The sequence below is a fragment of the Serinus canaria genome, chromosome Z (genome assembly GCF_022539315.1).
Source record: "Serinus canaria isolate serCan28SL12 chromosome Z, serCan2020, whole genome shotgun sequence".
NCBI classification, from domain to species: Eukaryota; Metazoa; Chordata; class Aves; order Passeriformes; family Fringillidae; genus Serinus; species Serinus canaria.
This window is the reverse complement of record NC_066343.1, coordinates 29,845,559-29,868,847: the sequence shown is the minus strand read 5'-3', so window position 1 is coordinate 29,868,847 and position 23,289 is coordinate 29,845,559. Positions and strand designations below refer to the sequence as shown.

Below are 23,289 nucleotides of genomic sequence, written 5' to 3'. Positions count from 1 at the left end.
ATCAGACAACAAAACTAGCAAACGTAACAAAGCAGTAAATATTTTGAGACAAGTCGAACTTGAGTCAAAAGGTCTTCAGAAGCAGCAGGTACATAATAGAATTCACTCAGTAAATATAAACAGAACCTTTAAAAACTCTCCAAAAAGATGCCTTTGGATTTTCATTTATCAAGTAAAGTACAAAGGCAATACCTGAGCAATAGCAAAATCCCCACAAATAAAACTATGTGCTTGAATACAGTCAACATAGTCTGATGCCATGGAGGTTTATAGGGAGACCCTCTCTATCCACATTAGGACAAAATGACTTGGAACTAAATACCCAGATCTCAAAACACTAAACATCTTCACAGGTATATCAATCATCTTCTACTTGCTCAGTCACATGAATATTCAGAACATTTGCTCTATCATTATAATCAATTAAACCCTATTTTCAAAAGTGCCTTTAGAATCTTGGAGAGCTCCTCCTCATGTTTCCTTTATAATGACATGGAGCAGATATAACAGCTCATCAGTTGCACCAAGTACCAATCAGGCAAAAGGACGTCTCGTAATTTCAATGGCTCATGAACCTACTGACCCTTACTGCAGATAAGCCATCCAGTATCATCCTACTAAATATCTCATTTGTTACGACTAATCTGAAAAAGAAGAGAGAACAAACTCCAGTCCTAAATGCAGGAAGAAACAAGCCAATGCACTACAAGCTTAATAATTTAAATTACAAGTGCTCACCCCTGCTGTATAAAGTGCAAGAAATTATTTGGACTAATATGATTTTCTGTGAAATTCCTTGACTTAAAATTAATAGATTTACACTAATGAGAAGTAACAGCTCCCAGCCCTTCTATAAGGTACTGAAAACTTCCAAGGACCTGTTTCCACGTCATTTCCTGTGTCTCTCCAGAAATGCTTTAAGAAAAGAAAAATAGGAACACTTGCATGAAAAAATGATCTTTGCATCCAACAGCCTCATCTTCCCCCACTGATTAATCTTTCCTGAGGGCCCAAAACAGGAGCTGCCAATAGAAAAGGAAAGCATACAATCAACTTAACCGGGCACAAGAGTGACTGATACTGCAAAATGAGAAAAAAAGGACCTGCTGTACAAATCGAAGGATCTGCACAAAGGTATGTGTTGACTGGTCAAATCATCACAAATTAAAAACATATGCCCCAATACCTCAGAACATTTTACAGACTGCACAGCCAACAAGTAGGATATTGATCCTGATAAAGAAAATACACAGAAAATAGAGTTGCACGATGCCGGTAAAGGGGTTTAAATAGTTCAAAGGCATACAACAACATCACCACTGACCATTTTCCTACATGACAGAAAAGGAAGGACACCACCAAGAATAGCAATTAAAGGCTCACAGGCATCCTAAAGTGTCTCATTTTGACTACTGGTAAAAAAACACCAGAGAAGCACGGAAGGAAAGAAGGAAACTACAGAATGATGTACCTCTGCAGCCCTCCTCCCACACCAAGAATTCCAAATCTGATTGAGGAAAAAAGTCCATTAGCAAGCTGTTCAACTGTTTTTAAGTGGAATAACACAATGTCATGCTTTGGCCATCTCAACCACATACACAGATGACAGCCTTCACATTGCCAGGAGGAAGAATACACACTCCAACTCCCATTGCTCTTATTTTTTCATCTTATCACATGACAGTACAAAACTTCTATATTTAAAAGTGAGGTACAGAGCAGTATTTTTAGGAATAAAGGCACATGCAGGAAAGTGCAGTGCTTCTATGGCATTTGCTGCTGCCTACCCAAGCATCTTCAGAAAAATGGTTTTCCATGCCAAAGGAAATTTCTGTTTCACAGCAGCTATAATATGCATGTGAACTGCCATGCAAGTGGAGTTCACATGTGCAATTGTCTCTTCTTACCAGCCATTATTCTCTGGGCTTCGTATGGTTCCATATAGCCGGTGTTCTCCCCTTTTCCCATTCTGTTCAACTCACTTTTGGCATCAAATGGATCTGAGTAGTCATCAGCTATCAGTACCTGAAAGACAGGAAGGTAGCTGTTATTAAAGTCTCCAGTGAGATGTGCAAAGCAGAAGGCAATGACATCCTATCAGCAAATAAAACCAGCTTCACTTGGCTGCACCCTATGCCATCTTCAAAGTACAGTCTTGGTTCAGAGCATAAATACACAATTGCCACAGATCAGTTACTAAATGGTATTGAAATAGAAGTGAGCTCCTATTTATACCAGAAACCTCATATGGGCAGACGCCATGTCAAAAGGATTTCTGATTAGCACAAGCAATGGAATAATTGGGATGGACAAATTAGAAAGAGCCAACCAGACAGCAAATTCCATCCAGTGCAAATCTTATCAGAGAACTCTGCTAATATTCAGGAAAAAAAAAAGCACTCTTTCCCTTCCACATACTTCATCTCCTCTGCTTTTAAGGTTTATGAGCTACAACTGAAAATATTGCTAGAAACTTTTAAAATAAATATTCTAAGGCTACTCTTTTCACTGCATTAATAAAAAGTCTTTTAATTTTAGGTCTCACCTGAAAAAACCAAGACAAGACAAACTTCTTGGCTAAACTTAAACCCTCAAACCCATCTGTGCCATTCTTTCTCTCAAAGAAACATTATTTTTACTTATATTTTGTGAACAGAGACAAAAGATAGCAAATAGAAATTATCTGGCAGGATGCATTTTCTTCTTCCACCTAGGAGCATAAGAAAATCTGAAAGTTAGAAAATCTCACACTTGACCTTATATTACTGTGCTTTCCTGACCACTGCAAAATCATTGTATGCTGTATAGGTCCCATCTATAGGTTTTTTATCAGTCAATTAAAGTCACCGGAATCATTTCTCCCTATAGTTGAAGTGGTAGAGCTAACCTTTGTTTCTGGGATGTGACAAGCATACTGGGGCAAAGGCAGAAATCCTCATATGAGAATTATTGCAGAGCACAGAGATAGTATCTTCAGCAGGCAAAAGAGTCTGAAGCAAACAAAAGCAGGCAGAGGCAGGCTTCAACATCAGAATTCCTATGAAACCATAAGATTATTCAGGTGGGAAAGAACCACAAGAGATCACCCTATCCAACTCCTCACTCAAAGCAGGGCAAGCCTAAAGGGTTTTGCCCTGACTGCTTACTTTATTTACAAAGGATTTTTCAACTGAGTTACTTCACATTTTTAAGACAAGCACTAGTAAGACCTACAGCACAGTGTTATTCCAACAGTTTCAATCTTTCCAACAAAGAACTAAGAGTACACTGCCAGCTAAGAGACTGAGGCTGCATCTGCTTCTGTCTCCTGTTGCCAGCATATCCCACCAGTCAGAGAAGAAAAACAGGACACACAAGTATTCACAGATCAAACACCTGCACAAGTGCCATGGAATAAATGAACACTCTATTAGGAAAGACAGAGATCTTTAAGATTAGGAAACAAAACATCTAACACACTTCAGAGTCATTACTCAGGCCCCATAACACTGGCACACTGCAATTTTATACTACTTATTTTGCTTATTTTACTACCAAGACTGACATTTTAATTATGGGGTTTTTGTGTTTTCCTCCACTCAAAGTTTAAAGTGACTGGAAGCTTTTTTTTCGACCAGAAATCACCAGGCTGACGTGGATCATCGAGAGAGGAAAAAATAATTCCTTCTTTCATTTGGTGTCAAAAATTACTCCCTCACTATTTCGAAAAACAGTTAACACAAAGGGGAAAAGTCCCCTCCCCCCTGTCTGGCAACATATGCCCAAGCAGCAAATCAAGTGACAGCAGCTGCACACACTTGAGACAAAGAGGACAATGTGTATCACGCAGCAGTAATTTCTCCTAGTCACAAGGGCAGTTTAACTTCCAAAAATGATGCAGCTGAAATGCCATCCATGTTGTCTTCTGCTCCAACCCTGTCAAGAGCTGCTAGTTGCATGTTCTCTGTACTGCTCTCCTTTGCAATTGTTCACACATAGTACTCGCCAATCCTTTACATAACTGTACTAGAACACGAAACAGAAAGCAGACTTAGCACAGCTATTTGACATTTCTTCTTCTTCCTCATTTGCCCAAAGTATACTAGAAGGAAAATTATACATTAAAGATGCTGTCAAATAAGACCCTTCCTTCCCCATCCAAAAAACTCCAACCTAAACTACACTCTCAGAGCAAATACCAAACCCACTTTTCAGCACTCAGGCAGAAAGAGCAGCCTGCTTCACCATTCCTGGAAGTGTATATCTTATTACAAGTGGATTTACAATGCTGAGCTGTCAGAGGACCCCCCAGCTGACTGTTTCCATACATACTAAAATTCAGTAATTCCCAGCCTAGATGTAGCAGCTGGCCAGTGCCAGAATTTGATTTCTTCTATACTTGCTAACAGCTATAAATTCTCCACTTCTAGGAAGTCTCAAGTATTTCTACTTCTTTAAAAAAAATGCCAATACTTGAAAACCTCAAATGAGCATGACTGCTGGTTTTATTATAACATACTTACTGTAAATGTCTGAACTCCTTTTGACAACCCTATTTCAGAGGATTATTTTTCCTGTTTTCAGAGATCTCAAGCAGAAAAAGAGTTCCTACTCTGCAAGTCTTTTTGCCATCTCCACATAGGCTACTTTTAGCTTGATGAGCTCATCTTCGAAGACTCTATGCTTGGTTAGACAAAGTACAGACAAAAACTTTTTATGAAAGAGAAGGTTCTGAGAGCATGAATTTTCTAGTTAAACAAAACACTTGCTTCATGACAGATGGTATTAATACACTGTCCTCATACCCCTTTTATGCTATCTTGATAAAGAAAAAGTGCTGCAATGTCACACAAATATCGCAGGCACACGCCTTGCATGTGCAGTGGGAGCTCTGCAGATCATGATCTTGATCACCTCCATGCCACTGGGAAGATCCATGTGAGAACACCATGGGAAGATCCACTGTGAGAACACCATGCTGTCACCACTTCCCCACAAGCACGTAGGAGCACATCTTGTATTGGTGTGACAACCAACATGCTCCTCTGTTCACCAGAGCTCATTAGCTTTACAGAAAGAGGCATTATGCTTGTTTATAGTTTCAACCACCTCCCAGCAAACTTGCCTCAGTCAGGCATTTGTTTTCTACAGTCCAGAGGTCAAGGCAAGCACAGGAGATCCCAGGTTAGGGCCTGCATGCAGTGCCCCTTCCACAGCTTTGATTTAGTGTACTTCCAAGGCAAATGGCTAAACTCGTTCAGCTGGTCTCCAAACTGATCTTTCATGTTACTGATTGACAAACACTGGACAGGAGGCAGAAGATAATGGACAGCATCCACTGTCTACCAATGCATCCCTCCTAGAAGTGTCAGCTAGTTAGATTATCCAGGATCTAATGCTGTACTTGCCACATCTACCTTGGACATAATGAGAGGAATGGCAACATGTTGAAATTTTCTATGCACAGTTAAAGACAGCATTCATACACAGAGGATGACCTTTGGAGCAGGACACATTTAATTTGACTCCCTGCTCTGCAAATCCATCCACCTTCCTCACAGGTCCTGTCTGTCAAAATGAAAACACAGCTATCAGGAATCCCCAGAAGGCAGTCATCCAGACTCCAAATTAATGTAAAAATCAGTTGCTTTTGTCAGGGTTATTGTCAAAGACCTGTGGCTTATCTCTTCAGAGAATGCAAGACCTACATTCTGAGTGTGGACTAGGAGCTCCTACAGCTACTGATTCCTGCTCTATTCAAGCCTGTTCTATGGCATCCCATACATATATGATACTATTTTCTTCTTTTGTATACATGTAGTTGTAGTACTTCGAGGGATCAGTAACATCAAGCAAAAGAAACTTTAGCACAAAAATAGAAGTGCGGTTATTAAAAGAAGTCAATAAGCATTTAGAGAACACTTGCAGGGGCTCTTCCTTCTAGGTTACTAGTTAAAAGTCAGAAGATAGAGAAAAAGAGTACAACTCAATTACCAGACAAGTTGACAAATTAAAAACCATAACTCTAGCTAAAAAGTTAATCAGCAGATACAAGATCCAAAAACCCAATAATCACTCTACCTCCCAGAAAATTACATATAAGCTGAAAGTGTGGTTGGTTTATCCCTCTATTATATATTAACTAATATAAAATATTAGTTAATATTATGCATTGTCTTTGCTCTTCTTCAGTCTTAAAAAAAGTCTGACAAATATTATCATATTAAACACAAGTTTAAATGAGTATTTGCATATACAAAAGCATAATCTGCATATGCAGCCACAGGAAGAAACCAAAGAACACAATTAAATGCATAATTTTACAGGTATCTCTATCTGACTAAACCAAACATTTGAATGGAATGAAAAAGAAGGAAACAAACGAGAACTCACCACACTGAAAAAATAGAAATAATATCTTTTTTTAATTGAATGGAAATGCAGAAGATCAAGCTCTCTTTAAAACACCAACATCGGTACAGAACTGTTAGCTATTTTCACTAATTTAGTGGCTATTGTGATTGACATACTGTTCTAGAAGAATCCAAGAGGAATTATAATAAACAACACGTAGCAAAAAATCTAAAAGACTTTTCCTGCCCACCAGGCCTTTGGGGAATTTATTAGGGGATATTTACTTTAAAGATTTCTTTTTATTAAATAATATATATTATTATATTACCAATATTAAATAATAGGATGGTTTGGGTTGGAACAGACCTTAAAGATTCTCTAGTTCCAACCTCCTTGCCATGGGCAGGCACATACTTAAATAACAGTATAAAGGCAGACCATATATTCCTCTTTCAACTTCTGTGAGTTGCAGCTGAGTCCACCAATATCACAGATAACAGCATGTGTCTATCAGCACGGATACAAAAGACAAGGGCACTTAAAAACTATGAATACATCTCTGAGAATACCACAGTTAATACATATAATACAATGTAATGAAAATACTTCATCCTCTCTGAGAATTTGTATTCACAAAAGATCAGTCCCTAGCTACAGTATAAGTCACTCTAAATTATCATAGAATGGCCTGGGTTGGATAGGACCTTAAAGATAATGTTGTTCCAACCCCTCTGCTATGGACAGGGACACCTTTAGATACACCAGGCTGCTCAGAGCCCCATCCAACCTGGCCTTGTACACTTCCAGGGATGAGCACCCACAGCTTCTCTGGGCAACCTGTGCCTCATCACCTTCACAGTAAAGAACTTCTTCCTAAAATATAATGTAAATCTACTTTAATTTCAAAGCCATTCTCCTTTGCTCTGTCACTATATGCCCTTGTAAAAAAGTCCCTCTCCAGACTTCTTATAGGCTTCCGATACTGGAAGGGTCAGTTTAGGTGACCCCCCAAAGCCTTGTCTTCTGGCTAAACAACTTCAGTTGCCTCAGCCTTTCCTCATATGAGAGGTGCTCTATCCATCTAATCATCATGGTGGCCAACAATGATTAACAATATTATGCGGGGGGGAGTTGTGTTGTTATTTTGTCTGGTTGGTGTTGTGTTGTATTGGTTGAGGATTTTTTGCAGGGGCATGTTTGTGGTTTTTTCCACAAAATGGTATTTTTGACAAATGCCAAATTTTTCTCTTTGACCCCATGGAACTTCCAGGTCTCACATCCCAAACAGACCTTAAGCAGATGTTTCCTAAATAATTATATTTTCATGAAATATTCAGGCAACTAGATATCAGAAACATCTCTGATGTTGAAGCCTGGGCAAAGCTCAGCCTGTATATGGCAGGACAGTGAAGTTTGGTCTTGATTTGTTTTCCATATTAATAAAAATGGAAGCACTGAATTCAAGAACCTGTTGAATAATCTTCCCTGTAGCCCAAGTACCACTTTTTATTCAAAACAAATTTCACAGTCTTGGAAAACATGCTAATTGAGTGATCTGCACATGGTTGGATTCCTGAAAGTATCAGGAAAAATAAATTAAGGACTTTAATACTTTGCTACCAAGACAGAAATTTAGGGTATGATTCTAGAGGACTACCCTACAGATAAAGTGTATATAGAGCCTTTCCTCCTAGTCCTAAATTTGAGTATTAGAAAGACCAACACTAGCTCTGACCTCAGAAGGAATCACAGGCCTCATTCATAGCGGTGACTTCCAAAGAATGACACATCTCATCTAAAAGGTAATTGAAACACAAACTGGGAAATGTGGTGCCTAAATTTCTCAGAGAGTTGTGAACTGATAGTGAGGTGCTGGGGGAAAAATCCCCAGTATTTAATAACAGGATTTCAAGAGCTATTATCCTACATACAACGTTTGGTGCTCAGTGAAGGTGAATTTTTCTTCAGTTTTTACAAGTCCACACACTCACAGGGACAGAAGTAAACTACTAACAAGTTGATATAAATAACAGTTCTTGTCTTTTTGCCCTCCATTTCTCTCATCTATTCCCAAGCAGTAATTGAAGTCCCCTGCTATCCCATATATGTCACTGTTTCCCAAAGGGCAATGCAGACCACTCTTCACATAGCAGGCAATGCATCACGTCCTGCTCAAAGTTTAAAAATGCAGGTGTACCTTTCCCCTCAAAAAGAAACAGGTGCTTCCTTGACCCATCCACTCAAGTATTTTAAATTTGAAAACATAGCTTTGAGGATTCTTCAGTAGATCTAAGAGTTGTTGAAGGAAGGTTAGGCAGAACAATTAAGAGATATTGTTCCCTTTAGAAAACAAAGTTTAAGAAAAAGCTTAGAAAAATTGTATCCCATGTAATGTCATTAGCAGAATATATTTTGTAAAACAATGAAACAATTTTCCACACTTCCTGGACAATGTACAACTACTCCAAAACCACACCTTATGTCTGTTTCCTTGTAAATAGACTGTCTAATGGTAACATTTGAAAAACAATGATCTATCCAGGAAGATCTGCACCACAGTCCTTTCCTATCTCTTGCTAGAGTCCACCATTATACTGTTTCAACTGCTCAGTCTCATATCACTTCCTCCACTTCCAAACCATGCCTACCATACTGTTAGTTAAGGATACAACCACACTGACACAGGGCAGCAAAGGAGTGAAAAGTCAAACCATATTGTTTGCCACCAAGCAGGGGTTAGCACAAGCAAGGACAAAGGTGTATATACAAGCAATATACAAAGGTGTTTAGAGACACAAAGATCTCTCTTATCCCATTATCAGTGAGCCTGGGGAGCAAAGAACCTTATAAAACCAGACATTTTTTCAGTGATCCAAGAAAATACAGTGGTAAAGTGGCCACGAGATCAGATTGCAAACTTTGAGATTGCAAGCAAACTTGATGTTTAAAAAGAGAAATAAAGCTTCATCTTTTTCCTTTCTAGATCCTTTCTCCTCATTAATCAGGCTAAAATACTTGAGTTCCTATACAGTTTTTGCTGTGCCTAATTTCTCATTTAGACTTAGAATACCCTTTGAATCATAGCAAACTGCATAACCTTATTTGGCCTATAGAAGGTTTTACTGACATACACACATTACAACAGTCCTAATGCTAAGAGTTGGTGTGCAAATTTACCCAAAGTTGGATATGTGAAATAGTGTAATACAGATGTCTTTCCTCATCTGGACAGTTTTGAAAAAAAGTCTGCAGGTAACACGTGTGCTATCATGCAATAGTAAAAAAGCTGCATTTACGGTGACCCCAGTGTTGTAGCAGAACAGCAAGTCCATCCCTTTGTTTGAAGGCAGTATCTGAGGAACTTTCTTACAATGGAGTTGAGATGCTTACTGCAAAGGTATACACATGATACACTCTTCCAGAAGTCTACCACTCCCTTCTTAAATCTCCACATAATCCAACTCCTTCATACTCTTTCTTGATAGTCTCTCTCCGCTTGGATCTCTTTGTGCCCAGAAGTCTGACTATCTGGATAGCTTCCAAAGCTGTGAGTGTTCCAAGAAGTGCATACAGTGCAGATGCCAGGCATACTCATAACTGAGCAGCCTACCACATCAATTTAAAAAATGAAGCCAAGACTCCAAAGTCTTAGGCTGTATCTAAATATTCTCCTCTTCACAAGACTGCTATAGTCCCTTAATCATGAGACTGACATATGTGAAAATATTGCATTTCTAGCTGCATGACAGCTGCCCTGTAACAACATAGATATGCAGAAAAACTATAACTTCCTACCTTTATGCATGGCCTTGCCTAAGCAATTAATGCATGACCAGCAGCCATGAGTATTTTTCTTCTTTTACTCAAAGATAGAGCCATAAAAAAATGGGAACCACATGTAGAGAGGAAGACTATTTCAGAACCAACTGTATGGAGAGGCAGCTTGAAACTCTGCTGCAATGGATTAAACATGGGAATAAAATGCTGAGATACATTTGCAGTTTAGGATCTCTAGAAATAATACTCTCAAATACAAATAACCCCAACACTGCTTACACATCTTTCAAGTATTTTCTCAATGCACCTTGGAATACCAGCTGTAAGATTCTCTTAAATGCACATGACTTGTTCTCAGTTTAAAGATCAAATAAAATATGGACCTTCCATATACAAATATAAGACAAACATCTGCTCAAACCTAAAACAGTATTTTACTAATACAAAGATATTAATAATGTTGTATGGAGTCTAATCACTTTTATGCAAGATGTCAGAAGCTCAAAAAGCAAGACTACTTTGCTAGTCTACTGCAAAGGCACCTGTTTTTTACACATAGATAGTGTTTTTAGAATTTTGTACATCCAGTCAGCAGCTCTGCTGTCCTGAACAGTTCCCTGGTTGATTGCTGCTGCTGCACAACATTCACATGATTTTGCACTAGATCCACTCTGACTGTGCAGAATCAAGTTATTCTCTACTGCATCAGATACATCCTGTCTTGCCATTCAAAATTTTGTACTATTTCAAAGTAGCTGAGTGTTTGCTTGACAAAAACAGCTAGAATTGTTAGGCTGTAGGTTGAACTTTATCGGAACTATAAGGTTATGTTCTTTAGGTTGAACAGTGATTATAGGACAGCCCGGAGCTAACAATATGTACATTAATAATAATTAAACTGGACAAAACTAGCACTTAAATGTTATTTAAAAGATAATAGATCACAGCTTACGGACTGCAACAACAATATTACAACACAGATGGCAGAACCAACTAAACACGCAGCAAGCAGTTGGTAACAAAATAGAAAACCAGAAGTAAGAAGACCCCAGACCCCAATGCTGCTGTTTGTCCAGACTGTCATGTGAGGGATAGGGAGTTTGGCTTGTAAGTGTATAATTGCTGAGGGATTTATTTGTTCAGAGTCCCTGTCTTGAGGCACTACCAGATACCATAACTGACCTGTGCCAACAAACCTATCTAATGGAGAAGAGAGATTAATGTCAAAAATTTCTTTAACACCTGTGGAAATGGATCTTGCAACTTGCAGGGTCTTCTGCATTCAGTATAAAGAATTGTTACATTGTTCTGTCTCCACTGAACAGAGATAGTGCAAAATGCTACTCATTATGAAATAAATGTCTTTTAAAAGACAATGTGCTATGAACCCAGCTTTTAAATCTTAAGAACTTCCTGTGATGAAGTATGATACAGCTGTTTTTGGGAAGTATCCCAGGTTCTTCGGCTGCAAAACCTGGCAGAGGAATGGTTAAGTTCAAATACATAAGAGGTGAAAACATATCTGAAGTATTCCTTCACACAGATACTTCCCCCTCAGTTATTACTTCATGGATTTACACACACCATGTGTATCACTCAGGAAGACTTCAGCTTATTTCTTTTGATCTTCATTCACAAGCGGTTTGCCTAGTGAGCTGGTCTTAAATGAAGTCTTGCGTTTATTTTTACATAAATACAAGAGATGCCAGATTGATCCAGAATACAACCACATGTTGTTTCAACTTGCCCACACTCCCTAGCTTCTTTGTGGCAAGCAAATAAGTTAAGCTCTCACAAGCCAGCACTAACGATGGAAGCCAATCATTTCTTCATCCACCATACTGGAGGACCTGAACTGCTTCAGCCATTAATTCTAACACACCCTGTTCTCCCTTGTCTGAAGGTAAACATCACAGTTAAAGTCCCCAAAACCACCTAATTGTATTACCTACATAATAAATAAAAAAATCCACCCAACAATTTGAATTCAAAGACATCTGGAAATGATGACTCTCACTGGGCATCTGTTGTAGAGGTTAGTCATCTCACTACTAAAAGGTGCATGGCAATTTGGGTTTGTCTGCTTCAGCTTTAATTGGTATTTCCACTGCTACATACCAAAACTTCCTGAATCCCAGATATAATGTATCTCTGTGGTTACTTCACCAGCCCTTGTCTGAAATCTTGCATAATATAATCATGTATGCCACCACTTTAAATCTCCGTCCCCTTTATTCCCTGAATCAGCTAGTTTACAATTTTTCTTTTCCTCTGGGAATTTCAGCTAACCAATCTGCCACTATCCACACTTTGCCATTTGCCCTTTATAAGTAACCACACCAAACAAGCACCTCCCTGAATCTCCTTCCCATTACAGTAACTCTCTCAAGTATGACACACAACTGAGATTTTCAGCCAGTTCTTTACTGATGACAAACCACAGAAGATATAAAATTGCTCACTGAATTCGTTGAAACCCCTACTTCTCACTTCTCCATCAACACATAAAGGAAAACAGCATTCTGTCTTTGTAAATGAAATCAGAAAAAAACCCACCAAAAATATTGAAACAGTGATGCGGGAATGAAATACAAACATTTAACAAGGCATTATTGGATCATTAAACACTAACATACTTCTATGAAGACAAAACTATATGGCCCTTAGTTATTTTTTTTCATTCCTAAAGTGTTCACTAGCTTATGCTATGTTACACACAGCATAAAAAAAACAGGTTTTAAAATGTTTTTAGCATGTCTGAATTCTTATGAACAGCAGATGTCTAGATTTGGGGGGTTTTATTCCATCTTTACTGCCTTCCCTATTATATCTTTCTTGGAGAAGTTTATTTTCAATTGCTTTGTTTGCTACTGAACTACAGACAGAGTTAACTATGTTCCTAATTTTTCTTCCTCACTGAATCACAGGTGTAGAAGAGAAGCAGTTCCCTGCTGGCCCACTATGGTGACCACTAGGTGAACTACTTACCAAGTTCACCTGTCAAACTCTACATTTCGTGGCTGTGAAATGAGATTTCACATCCATTGCTGGGATAAAATAACACAATTGAACAAAAGGCAAGCTATGTTGCATAAAAATGCTGTTGCCGGCAGCCACAGTTGGCTTTTCTCAGATACATTCAGATTTCCTGCTTGTCACATATAAGTCTCTCTCTCAATAACTGGAAAAAAAAAGAAGCAAATATGACCAAGAATTTTTGCCAACAAGTTTCAGAACCTGCAACAAGGGCTTGGGACCAGCATACGTATTTATGACCATTACAAAGCAGCACGTTACCTAGCAACAAATACGTATTTTCTGATGAAAATTGCTTCAGTCAGGTCTAAAATTGAACAGTGATTTTAAAAAAAGAAAAATAAATACATTCTGCCCCCATTCTGCACTTGTTTTTGCTGAAGGACGTTCCCTAAAAGAGGATACCTAATATCAATGTAAGAAATTTAAAGAAGATGGAATAGTTTGTAACATATAGTATAAAACAGAGTGACATGCTAACCTTTAATCAATCACTTCCACAAAAAAAGTTGCTACCAGTCAGGAACACCTACTAAGACAATAGAAAAAATCCTAGTTTTTTTTCACCCTATATCATCACCATAACAAGCAGATTTCGTTGGAATTCCACCTGGACCGATATAATTTATCAAAGCTGTCATGGAAGTGTGGCAATGCAATCTTGTTACATATTTAAACATGTACACACAGATCATTTAGACTGATAACATTCAGCACATGCCTGAAATTCCTGCGACGTGACTATTATCCTGGAGTTGAAAATGCCAATTAACAAAATATAGAAACATTTTTTTCCAATACATGGGAGAAACTGAACTATGCTCATAAGACCAACACAGGTAGGAGGATGTGCTGTTCTTAAAAAACAATTAATGCTATTCCCTCTCTAACTTGAGTTCCCAAGTCCAGTACTTGCCAGTGTTGCACTGGAGAGTACAAATTTGAAGAGGATGACCAGTAAAAGAGAGGATAACTTTTGCAACTGGGCAAGCAGCTGTGGAACCTGCTTCAGCTACGTACCAGTTGGGAAAACGGCTATCATGGAAGTTGCCATGCATTGTAACACAGAACTTGGAACCACCTCACCTTCAACACTGCACTAGGAGGTAAAAAATTTGTAAATAAACAAATGACAAACTCTCTCCTTAAAAACAGTTTAATTTTTATGTATGACTGCCCAATACCACATGCAGTGGGACTAAGTCCTCAGCTTGTGGCCACAAGCACAAGGCTTTTCAAGGGCCTCTAGCGCTCCCCAAGCACCCTCCTAACAAGTAATTTCCTGTTCTGCAGGGTCATACCAAGAGCCCTGGTACCCATCATGAGGCTGGCAGTGAACTGTGCGTCAAAGGAGGGCTAGACACACCTGGGAACCTGTCCCATGAAAAATAAGGTGAGCTTGAAAGCCATAAGGACAGGGCACCATCACTTCACGTGCTAGCCCTGCACATGACCTGCACGACCCAAGGTATTAAGAAGGACCAGACCACTCAATGAAGGATGGCTGAGAACAGAGGCAACTCCAGGTACACAGTAGATGGTCTCCTCGCCCAATGTCCTTCCAGGGGCTGACGCAGCCCCAAACCTACTACCTAGCCTACAGGGGCGGGAACAGGACCACAACACTTACTTTATCTTTCATGGCAGAGGGGGCAGCAACCGTCGGCTGCTTGGAGCCCTTGCTGAGCTTCTTGCCCGCGCCGTCGCTGCCTCCACCGCCGCCCTCCACCTTGATCAGCCGGTGCTTGGGGGAGATGTACTTCACGTCGGGTGGCGTCGCCGGGCGGCGCTCGCTGTGGCTGCGGAAGAGGTGCGGGGAGCCGGTGGTGGGAGGCGTGGCGCAGCACGACGAAGAGGAGGAGGAGGAGGAAGCCTTGAGGGCTGCCTCGCCCAGGTCCTCGGGCGCCGAGTAGTCCGGGCGGCACATGGCGCGCAGCTTGCGCAGGGACGAGCCGGGCCCGCTGTAGGGGTCCTCGAAGTCGCGGTCCTTCTGGGCGCGGTAGGCGCGGAGCAGGTCGCTGGTGTCGTCGCGCAGACGGCGGCGCGAAAAGCCGGGCGAGGTGTGGTGGTGGTGGACGTGGAGGTGCGGCGGCCCCTCGGGGCGGGGCGCGCTGCCGGCACCGTTGCGCTTCTCCCGGTAGTCGGGCCGCGGGGGCTGCGGAGGGCTCTTGGTCTTGCTATTGCCCAGGCTGAAGTACTTGTTCAGCCATTTGGCCATCGTCTCTCCCGGTCGCGGCCTCAGCACCGCTGCGCGCTGCCCCCGGCGCCCCGCGCCCCAGCCCCGCTCGCCGCCCGCATGGAGGAGCGGGTCGGCGGGGCGGGCCGGGCGCCCCGCTCCGCGCACTCCCCGCTCTCCCGCTGCCAGCGGCTGGAAGGGCCCCGCCGAGCCCTCCGGCTTCCCGGCGGGAGGGAGCCGCTCCTGGCCCGAGCCAGGCGCTAGCCGTAGCTCCGCGCCCGCCCCCGCGGCTCCGGGTCTGCCGCGACCTCAGCCCCGCTGCTCCGCGCTGGCAGCGCAGCCCAGCCTGACCTCAGCACGCACCGGAGAGGCGGGGGACGCATCTCCATGCGGGGCCCGCCCACCGCCGCGGCCGGGCGGGGCCGCGCCAGGTGCCGGCGGGGCGCTGCTGACGGGCCGGCCCTGCGCGGGGCGGCGCCGGCGCTGGTGCAGCCTCAGCCTCGCTTGGCGTTCTGGCGCGTCGGGATCGGCCGGGGCTTCCCCGCTGCGCCCTCGAACAGGCGGGGAAGGGGAGCTGCCGCCGTGAGAAAGACGGAGGTGCCTTTCCGTTCCTTTCCTAGGTGCCTCCCCCTGCCGTCTGGAGTGGCCGTGGGACCTGCAGCCACCACCTGCACAGTTTGAACTCTGAATTCTCTCCTACCGCTACCTGTGTGTCCCCCTTCCCGTCCGTGGTGGGGTAGCAGGGTTCCAGCTGGCGTCTAAAAAAGGAACCAAGCCCTGGTTTTGGCCAGGGCTGAGGCTAAACAAACAGGATGTTGCATATTTTTTGGTAGGCGCTTTTCCCATGTGTGTTCCTACATGAGGGATACAGTAAATCAAATGCAGAGATTATACTTGTGTGAATCATGCTGCTCAGCTTGTGTGTTGCCAGAAGGATTTGTCAGCTGGGCCACCACAGTCGCAGCCACTTAGTATTGCTCTTTTAATCTTTCTCCATCTGCCCAAAGGTAAACATACACTACAGCAGGTTTTCCCAACTTCTGTCTGCCCAGCTGTGATAGTCTCACTGTATCTTTAGTCCTCATCCTAGCGCTGATTTGGTCTGGTTTTAGGGAATGCTGGAGGCACTGAATGGATGTTCAAGTGGGGATAGGAATGCCTGCAGGCTGATCTCTCCAGGCCTTTCTCTGGCCTCTGCCACAATGAGAGAGTTAAGCAAACAGAAGAACTCAAATGATAGCTTGACCTGTGAGGCTTCAATTGTGCATTATGATCAGTGACAGGAGAGATTTTTTTGTAGTTTTGTTCTGTCTGCACTCCATAGTGGAATGCAGTTTCAAATTAAGAGTTAGAGAATGCCTTACAATTGCACTTTTAAAAATCTTCCGCTAATCAGAATTCAGACCTATCAATATAAGAAATAAAAAAATTTTTCATTCCCCAACTGCAAATCTGTGACAGAATTTTCCAGAGCTATACCTTCATGTGAAGCATCATTTCCCCATTGCTTTATCAAGTCCATCAATGCAGAGAGATGAGCAAGAAGGGGAACCCTTTTCATATAGTTCAAAAATCTGCACAATAACATTGCAGTTTCACTAGGAACTGTGGATATGCTCCTGATATGATGCGCTGGTTTTGGGTCAGGTACAGTTAATTTTCTTACCAATAGCTATTATGGGACTATTTGTGCTGGAAATGGCATTATTAATACAAGAGGGGGGGTTGTTATTGATGTGCAGGGCTTACACAGAGCCAAGGCCTTGTCTTCTCACACCACCCCAGCAGCGAGCAAACTAGGGGTGCACAAAAGCTTGGGATGACACAAGCCAGGACAGCTGATGTCAACCAACCATATGGATATTCCATATCATGTGGTGTCATGCTCAGTATATGAAACTGGGGGGAAAAGAAGGAAGGGGGGGATGTTCAGAGTGTTAACATCTGTCTTCCCTAACATGCTTTCTCACAGAAGGGTGGCCAAAAATTAGACTTGAGGTGCAAACCTGTTTTGAAGATAAGAAAGGCAATGTCATGCACAGTTTGGAGAGGGGTGTGAAGATGTCAGGCACAATCATGTTTTGCACTGTTATTTTTAATCATTTGGGATTTGCAGCTCTTTTAACCTTTTCATAATCAGAATAGTGGAGGGAAGAGAAGTGGAAACCTTTATCTACTTATTACTACAAGTCTTCTGTGTTTTGCCCTGTTGCATTTTGGCAAACACCTGTCTAGCTCCCTGTTGGTATTGTTGAAGCCCAATGCCAGGCACACACCTGCAGTGTATTTACATACTCACAGCCAGTCAGGAATTATGAGGGCAAAATCGACTCAGATGTATTCATGAGTTAATTCTCTTAATGAAATAAAGATGGACTAGATTTACATACAAAGTTTTTATCTGGTTTTATGGACCCTTTTAACCTTGCTCTTGGCCACACATTCTCCATAAGAAGCCTCGTTCTCTCTGAGTTTGGGCACTATCCTTGCAGTTTGCTCAACATAGGCATGCCTGTATGTTTTAGTGAGCACAAACCTCCTCTCCTGTGAGCACAAGCTTCAATTGTAATTCCTTCCTGCAGTATTTTCATCAGCTTGTATGGAAAGGAGGGTTGCATGTTCCCTTAACTGTCATCAGCAAATTTTTCTTTTTACGTCCTTAGTGTTGGTCTCCTGTCTCTGCTCAGCATATTCATCCTGACTACAGAGTTTTTCTTCCCAGAGCAACTTCTCAGCCTGAGCTTGAGCAGTGAGTGTCCTATTTCTTGACTGGCTAGTACCTGTGTCTCTCATGGGGCAAGACTCCCAGTAGCTGCTGATTCAGGAACAGTATATTCTAGGCCCTTTGTATGAGAGCAATTTTTTTTCCCCTGAAGCAAGATGAGTCTCAATTTCTTTAAAACTCAAAGGATCTCATTACCCAGAAATCTAGCAGATCCCTAATTCCTGTTCTGCCAGTCAGGGAAGGGGCATGAAAGCCCCAGCAGTGCTCCAAACTCAGCCTGATAGTGTCCCTTGTGGCTCAGTGAGGAACCACGTCCTCTTCCCTGCATTTACAGGCACCTTGTGAGGTGACAAGTGAGCAAAAGCACATCGATGCAGGGAAGCTTCTCTAATATTTCAGAATTTTTCTCAAGTTGCCACCCAGTAGTGTGAGAGGATAGGAATGGTGGGTGTACAGGATAACCCTAGGAAAACCCAAACCTGGATAAATACCTACGAATGAATAATATGAATACCTACAGAATAAACTGTAAAACCAGCATAGCAGAGAAGTAAAATCAAGAATTCCATTTTTTCGCTAATCTCAGAGATTGTTCCAATATAAATCTGCAAGGCTCACAACATTTTTTCATGTGCACAAGAGCATCTCCAATCTCAGTCTGCTCATGCAGGGTACACCTACACCTGCAGGACTCCTAGTCCCCACTCTGAGTAATTTTCGCATGTATTTTTGAAGGAAACAGGCTTTGTCCTTTTCAGAACTTTGACCACATTTTTAAGTTCTGCTTGGCAGGTTTCCAGCATATTTTTTTTGCCAAACATAAGAAGGAAGGGGTGATTACGAAAGTGAACTTTTGCTGTGAAACAAATCCTAAAATGTTATGATCTGAATAGAATATCTACTTCTCTTCAGATCTGCATTTCTTGAAGCAGAAATAATTCACAGTTTCTTTCAACTTAGGGAATTAGCAAAAAAGAGACTCTGATCTTTTGAGACAGGCATATCCTTGCACACAAGTCACTAATTTGTGCCAAGTGTTCACACTCCTAATCATATTATTTTAATTAAATAATGAAGTTAAGTAGCATCTACTGTGGAATTTATAAGGTCTTGTTCCCTCTCATACTCCTGATTTCCATGTATAATAAGAGTTCCAGTACATGCAGTGCATTTCAAATTAGGATAAAGAAGAAAAAGTAGCAAGAAACATACAGAGCAAAGTACTTTCTGTATTAATAAACACTCAAGCAGTGCTGCAAAGTCTAACTTTATAGTTATCTTCCAGGAAAATAATCCAAAATTTTTAGTATTGATCAGTCCTTCACAGTGAGATATCCACAAAGAACACAGAAAGCAGATAATCTATCTGGTTATGGCTTTAGGCTATGCAAAAAAAACCAAACAAACAAAAAAAAAAACCAAACAAGTCAAATGCATTCACCATGTTAACCATCACAAAACAAAGAAATGTTCTCTTTCTTGAGGCAATTCTTTCCTGGTGACTAGTATCAGATAGTTCAGAAAGGGTACATAGCATTCATAACACATTTGGAGTCTTCCTATTTCTGTATGTTGCATCACAAAAATCATACCCAGGTAATGATTAGAGATCAATTTGTTTTCCACAGTCTATGAAAATACTGAATGTTTTCCTTCTTCTTCATATGTATGACTAAATATAGGATTATTAGGAAGTTCTGATTTTTCTGCTTTCCAGGGTGACATCTTCCAGCAATTAGTTTATTCCCGAGTGAGAAGAAATTCTTATCCTGTGAGTATGTGTTAGTTATTTAAGTCCAGTGAATTTGTCCCACATTCTCATGCAGCAGGGAAAAAACCTAACCAGACACTCCTCTTGAATTCTACATTTGTGGTGATTGCTTTGCCTCCAAGAACAAGTTCACATCAATCATCTTTAGTTTTCTTAAACCACATGGGCTGTTTAAAATCAGATTTTGACGGGTTTTGTCACCAACAGATATCCTGCAGAATTTGCAAAAGCAGTTTCATAAAGCCAGCTGGATTTAGAGTACAGCATTCCATTTATCATTTTCTTTCATTTTTTGGTGCCTCTCTGGAAAGCTCTGGCTCAAGTGACCACTATGATCTGCATCATAGATCTGCTTTGAACACCGGTATTGTGTAGACATTGGAATTATGCACTTCAATGCCAGCTACTCTTCAGTGGCTAGGCAAATGACAATGGCAAATTCTGGCCAAGATGCAGCTGTAACAGCACAGGATTTTCCACTGATTGAAGATTTTGTCTAGGACCTTGAATTAGCCTGAACTTAACTGGATAAATGGTGCAAGGAGTCATTTTGGTGCAAGCACTTTTCCTTGCTATATTTTGGTTTGGGGTTTTTTGTGTGTGTGTTTGTTCTTTTTGTGTGTTTGTTGTGTTTGTTTGTTTGTTTGCTTGTTTGTTTGTTTGGTTGGTTTGGGGTGTTTGTTTGTGCTTTTTGGGTTCCCCCCGCCCTGCAATTGCACATGACAATGTGCAATTATCTCAGAATTCTGACCTTCCTGCTCTGACTTCCAGTGCAACACAGAACCTTTAGGTAGTAACGGGGCCTCCCGCACAGTGGGGAGAAGTTGAGCACTGGTTCAGAGTGGTAATGTGATCTCCACTGTTGGAAAATGAGGCCTCAAATAGAGAGGACCCTGAATATCCAGATTTAGACTGGTGCAGCTTTCAGCAAGACAGTGGTCCAGAGATATCTGGAGGTTCTGTTCAACCTAAAATGAAGCTGTTCTCCTATCCATATTCTTTCCAGTCCTTGTGTTCCTGTGCTGCATAAGGCAGGACACAGACCGAAAGCTTTCACTGGCACAAATAGGACAATTTTCCATATGAATATGCCAGATTCCTACCCCACTAAGATGCCACTATGCAACCTTAAATTGAAAATGGTTGTCCTATAATTCTACTTACGAACTGCAACTTTAAGGACAAACTGATTCCTTTGGAGAACCTCAGCAGAATGATGGCACTAGACTGTAATTACAATTAAATATCTGTTTTTTAAAAACATCATTTTATGATCAGCATAGTATAGAATTTTATGATCACAGTAGCACACGATTTTTTTTTTGTAACTGCTATCAGTGTAGCATGATTTGAAAAGTATCATCAGCACCAAATTTAAAATTACATAATAATTGATGTTTCTTAATCACCTGGACTCTCTGCAGATTGAGTGGTTGGCTTGCAGTGTAAATTAAACAATCATAATCTATAGTCAATCTTCAGAGGAAGCAGACAACAGTGGAGGAGTCCCTGGCTACTGGGGGATTGTGGGTTTTGTTATCCAGAAGCAGCTGTGGGCCAAGTCCTTCTTAGGGCTTGTAACTTCTCCATTTTACAGAGTGCTCTCTCTCTGTGGTGTTACATTTCATTTTCCTGTGACCGAGTCATCACAACTTCTTTGTCCAGGTGCCTGAGACCTTCAAGGCTGTAAGGAGGTGAGAAGGTGGGCTGGTGCCCAGTCACATTGAGATTAATATGGAGGTGGAGAAGTCTGCCTGGTGTGCAGTATCTTCAAGAGCTGATAAAGGGGAGGAAGGGAGCTGATACGTGACTGCTCAGTCACAGGAACAGCTCTTTGCCATATTAAATGCTATTAGTCGTGCTAGCCATATTGCCATGTGTCAGGAGCACAGGAGTGGGGCACCAGAAACTGTGCAGGGAAAAAACAGACCCCTAGATTCAATAATATGGGAAAATTTTGATACAACACAGGAATAGATGTAAGGTCCTGCTGGCAGTGGTACTGTTGCATTGCTTTAGGTACATTGTTCAGGAACCATAATTTAAAAATCATTACAGTTAAATTCCAGAGCCTTCTGGTAACAAAAAAATTAAATTAATTTATACAAATTTCCCCTTTGTTATGAACTTATTTCTAGTTTCTGTGGACTAAATAGGTTTTCGAATTAGGAAACACATCTGGTTTAAAGGGTTTCACATCATATTGTAATGTGTGAAAGCAGCAATTTGGAGACTCACAAAGAGCTCTCAGAATTTGCTGAAAAAATTCTCCATTCCTCTTAACTCTTGTTCACATCAGGCTTGGAATACCTAGTTACTTTTTCAATATGATAATGAAGAAGAAATAGTACTTTACAGGCATCAACCTGTGTACTTCCCAAGAAAATTATCAGAATAATATCAAAGCATCAGGATAATTCCTTGTCAGGATAATCCTCATCATTTATTAATGACCAACTTTCACTGGTCAAAGATTGCAAAGATTTCTTTATCATGAGCTTCTCAGCAGAGGATTAGAACAGCAGCAGAGACAGTTCTGCATGCTAAAAAATATTTAACTGCCTTGATCAATTGCAGGGAATTGAGGTATGGCTCAAGTACAGACTCCAGGAAATTAATACATGTACCCATAAACATTCCTGTGAAAGGCTGAAGCAGACACTGCAGCACAGTGAGTACAGCCTTAGAAACTGGGCAAGTAATCATACCTCTGAAATACATTAGTGGCAACTAGAAGGACAAGAGATGTGAGGAATTTCATCATCATTTTTTCAAACTGGTCTGTATGAAGCAGGAAAGCTTCCAACAAGCAATCCATACAGCTGGTGCAGTAATTGAGTCTGGATTCTATGAAAACACAAAGCATAATTCTGTAATTAAAGGCTAAATCATACCAACTGCAAGTAAGATATTGAATTAAGTTTCTAACATTTCCAAATCTACAGAGTATTTATTATGTTATTGGTTATGTTTTAACATTTCCCTAGTTAAAGCAGAACAATGAATTAATGACTCTCAGAAGTCTTGTCCTACCTCATTTTCATGAAGTTTTAGTTATCATAGAAAGAAGAAAAGTTCTGCAGTTCAATTTTTCAGATTGGTCATACATGTACCCTCATACTGCTATTGGAATATGGGCCTGCAGATTTTGCTGTTGATTTCTTGCTCTTTGTGGACGTAATGAAGAATTCTATTCCAGATAATCTGTGTCAAGTGTTGCTTCAACCTCTGAGAGCCAGCAACAACATGTTTGTCTTTGTGCTCTTCTGTGCAGTAAACAGTTCCTACAGTCCTTCTCTGGTTCATAAGTTGCCTGATTCACAGTTTTCCTGTCAGGTTCTAAATATCCATCAGGAACACAAACCATGTTTGTATCTCGGGATTGCACTGTGTTGACAAAAAGGACTTTGCTTCTCAACACCTGCACTTTCCTACAAGTACATTTTGTAGGTAATTTTTCTTCTGTAGCTT

The 23,289-nt window shown here is 41.1% G+C and overlaps 1 protein-coding gene across 1 annotated transcript in view; it reads right to left on the bottom strand.

The window, feature by feature from the left end:
* Nucleotides 1-15,618, bottom strand: part of SHB (SH2 domain containing adaptor protein B) — a 56,429-nt gene extending 40,811 nt beyond the window's left edge. The window contains exons 1-2 of the mRNA XM_018920828.3: nucleotides 14,777-15,618; nucleotides 1,908-2,025 (exon numbers count right to left, since the gene is read on the bottom strand). Coding sequence (XP_018776373.2) covers nucleotides 1,908-2,025; nucleotides 14,777-15,364 — 706 coding nt within the window. The 5' untranslated portion in view covers nucleotides 15,365-15,618. The remainder of the gene's footprint in view (nucleotides 1-1,907; nucleotides 2,026-14,776) is intronic.
* Nucleotides 15,619-23,289: the final 7,671 nt, after the last annotated feature.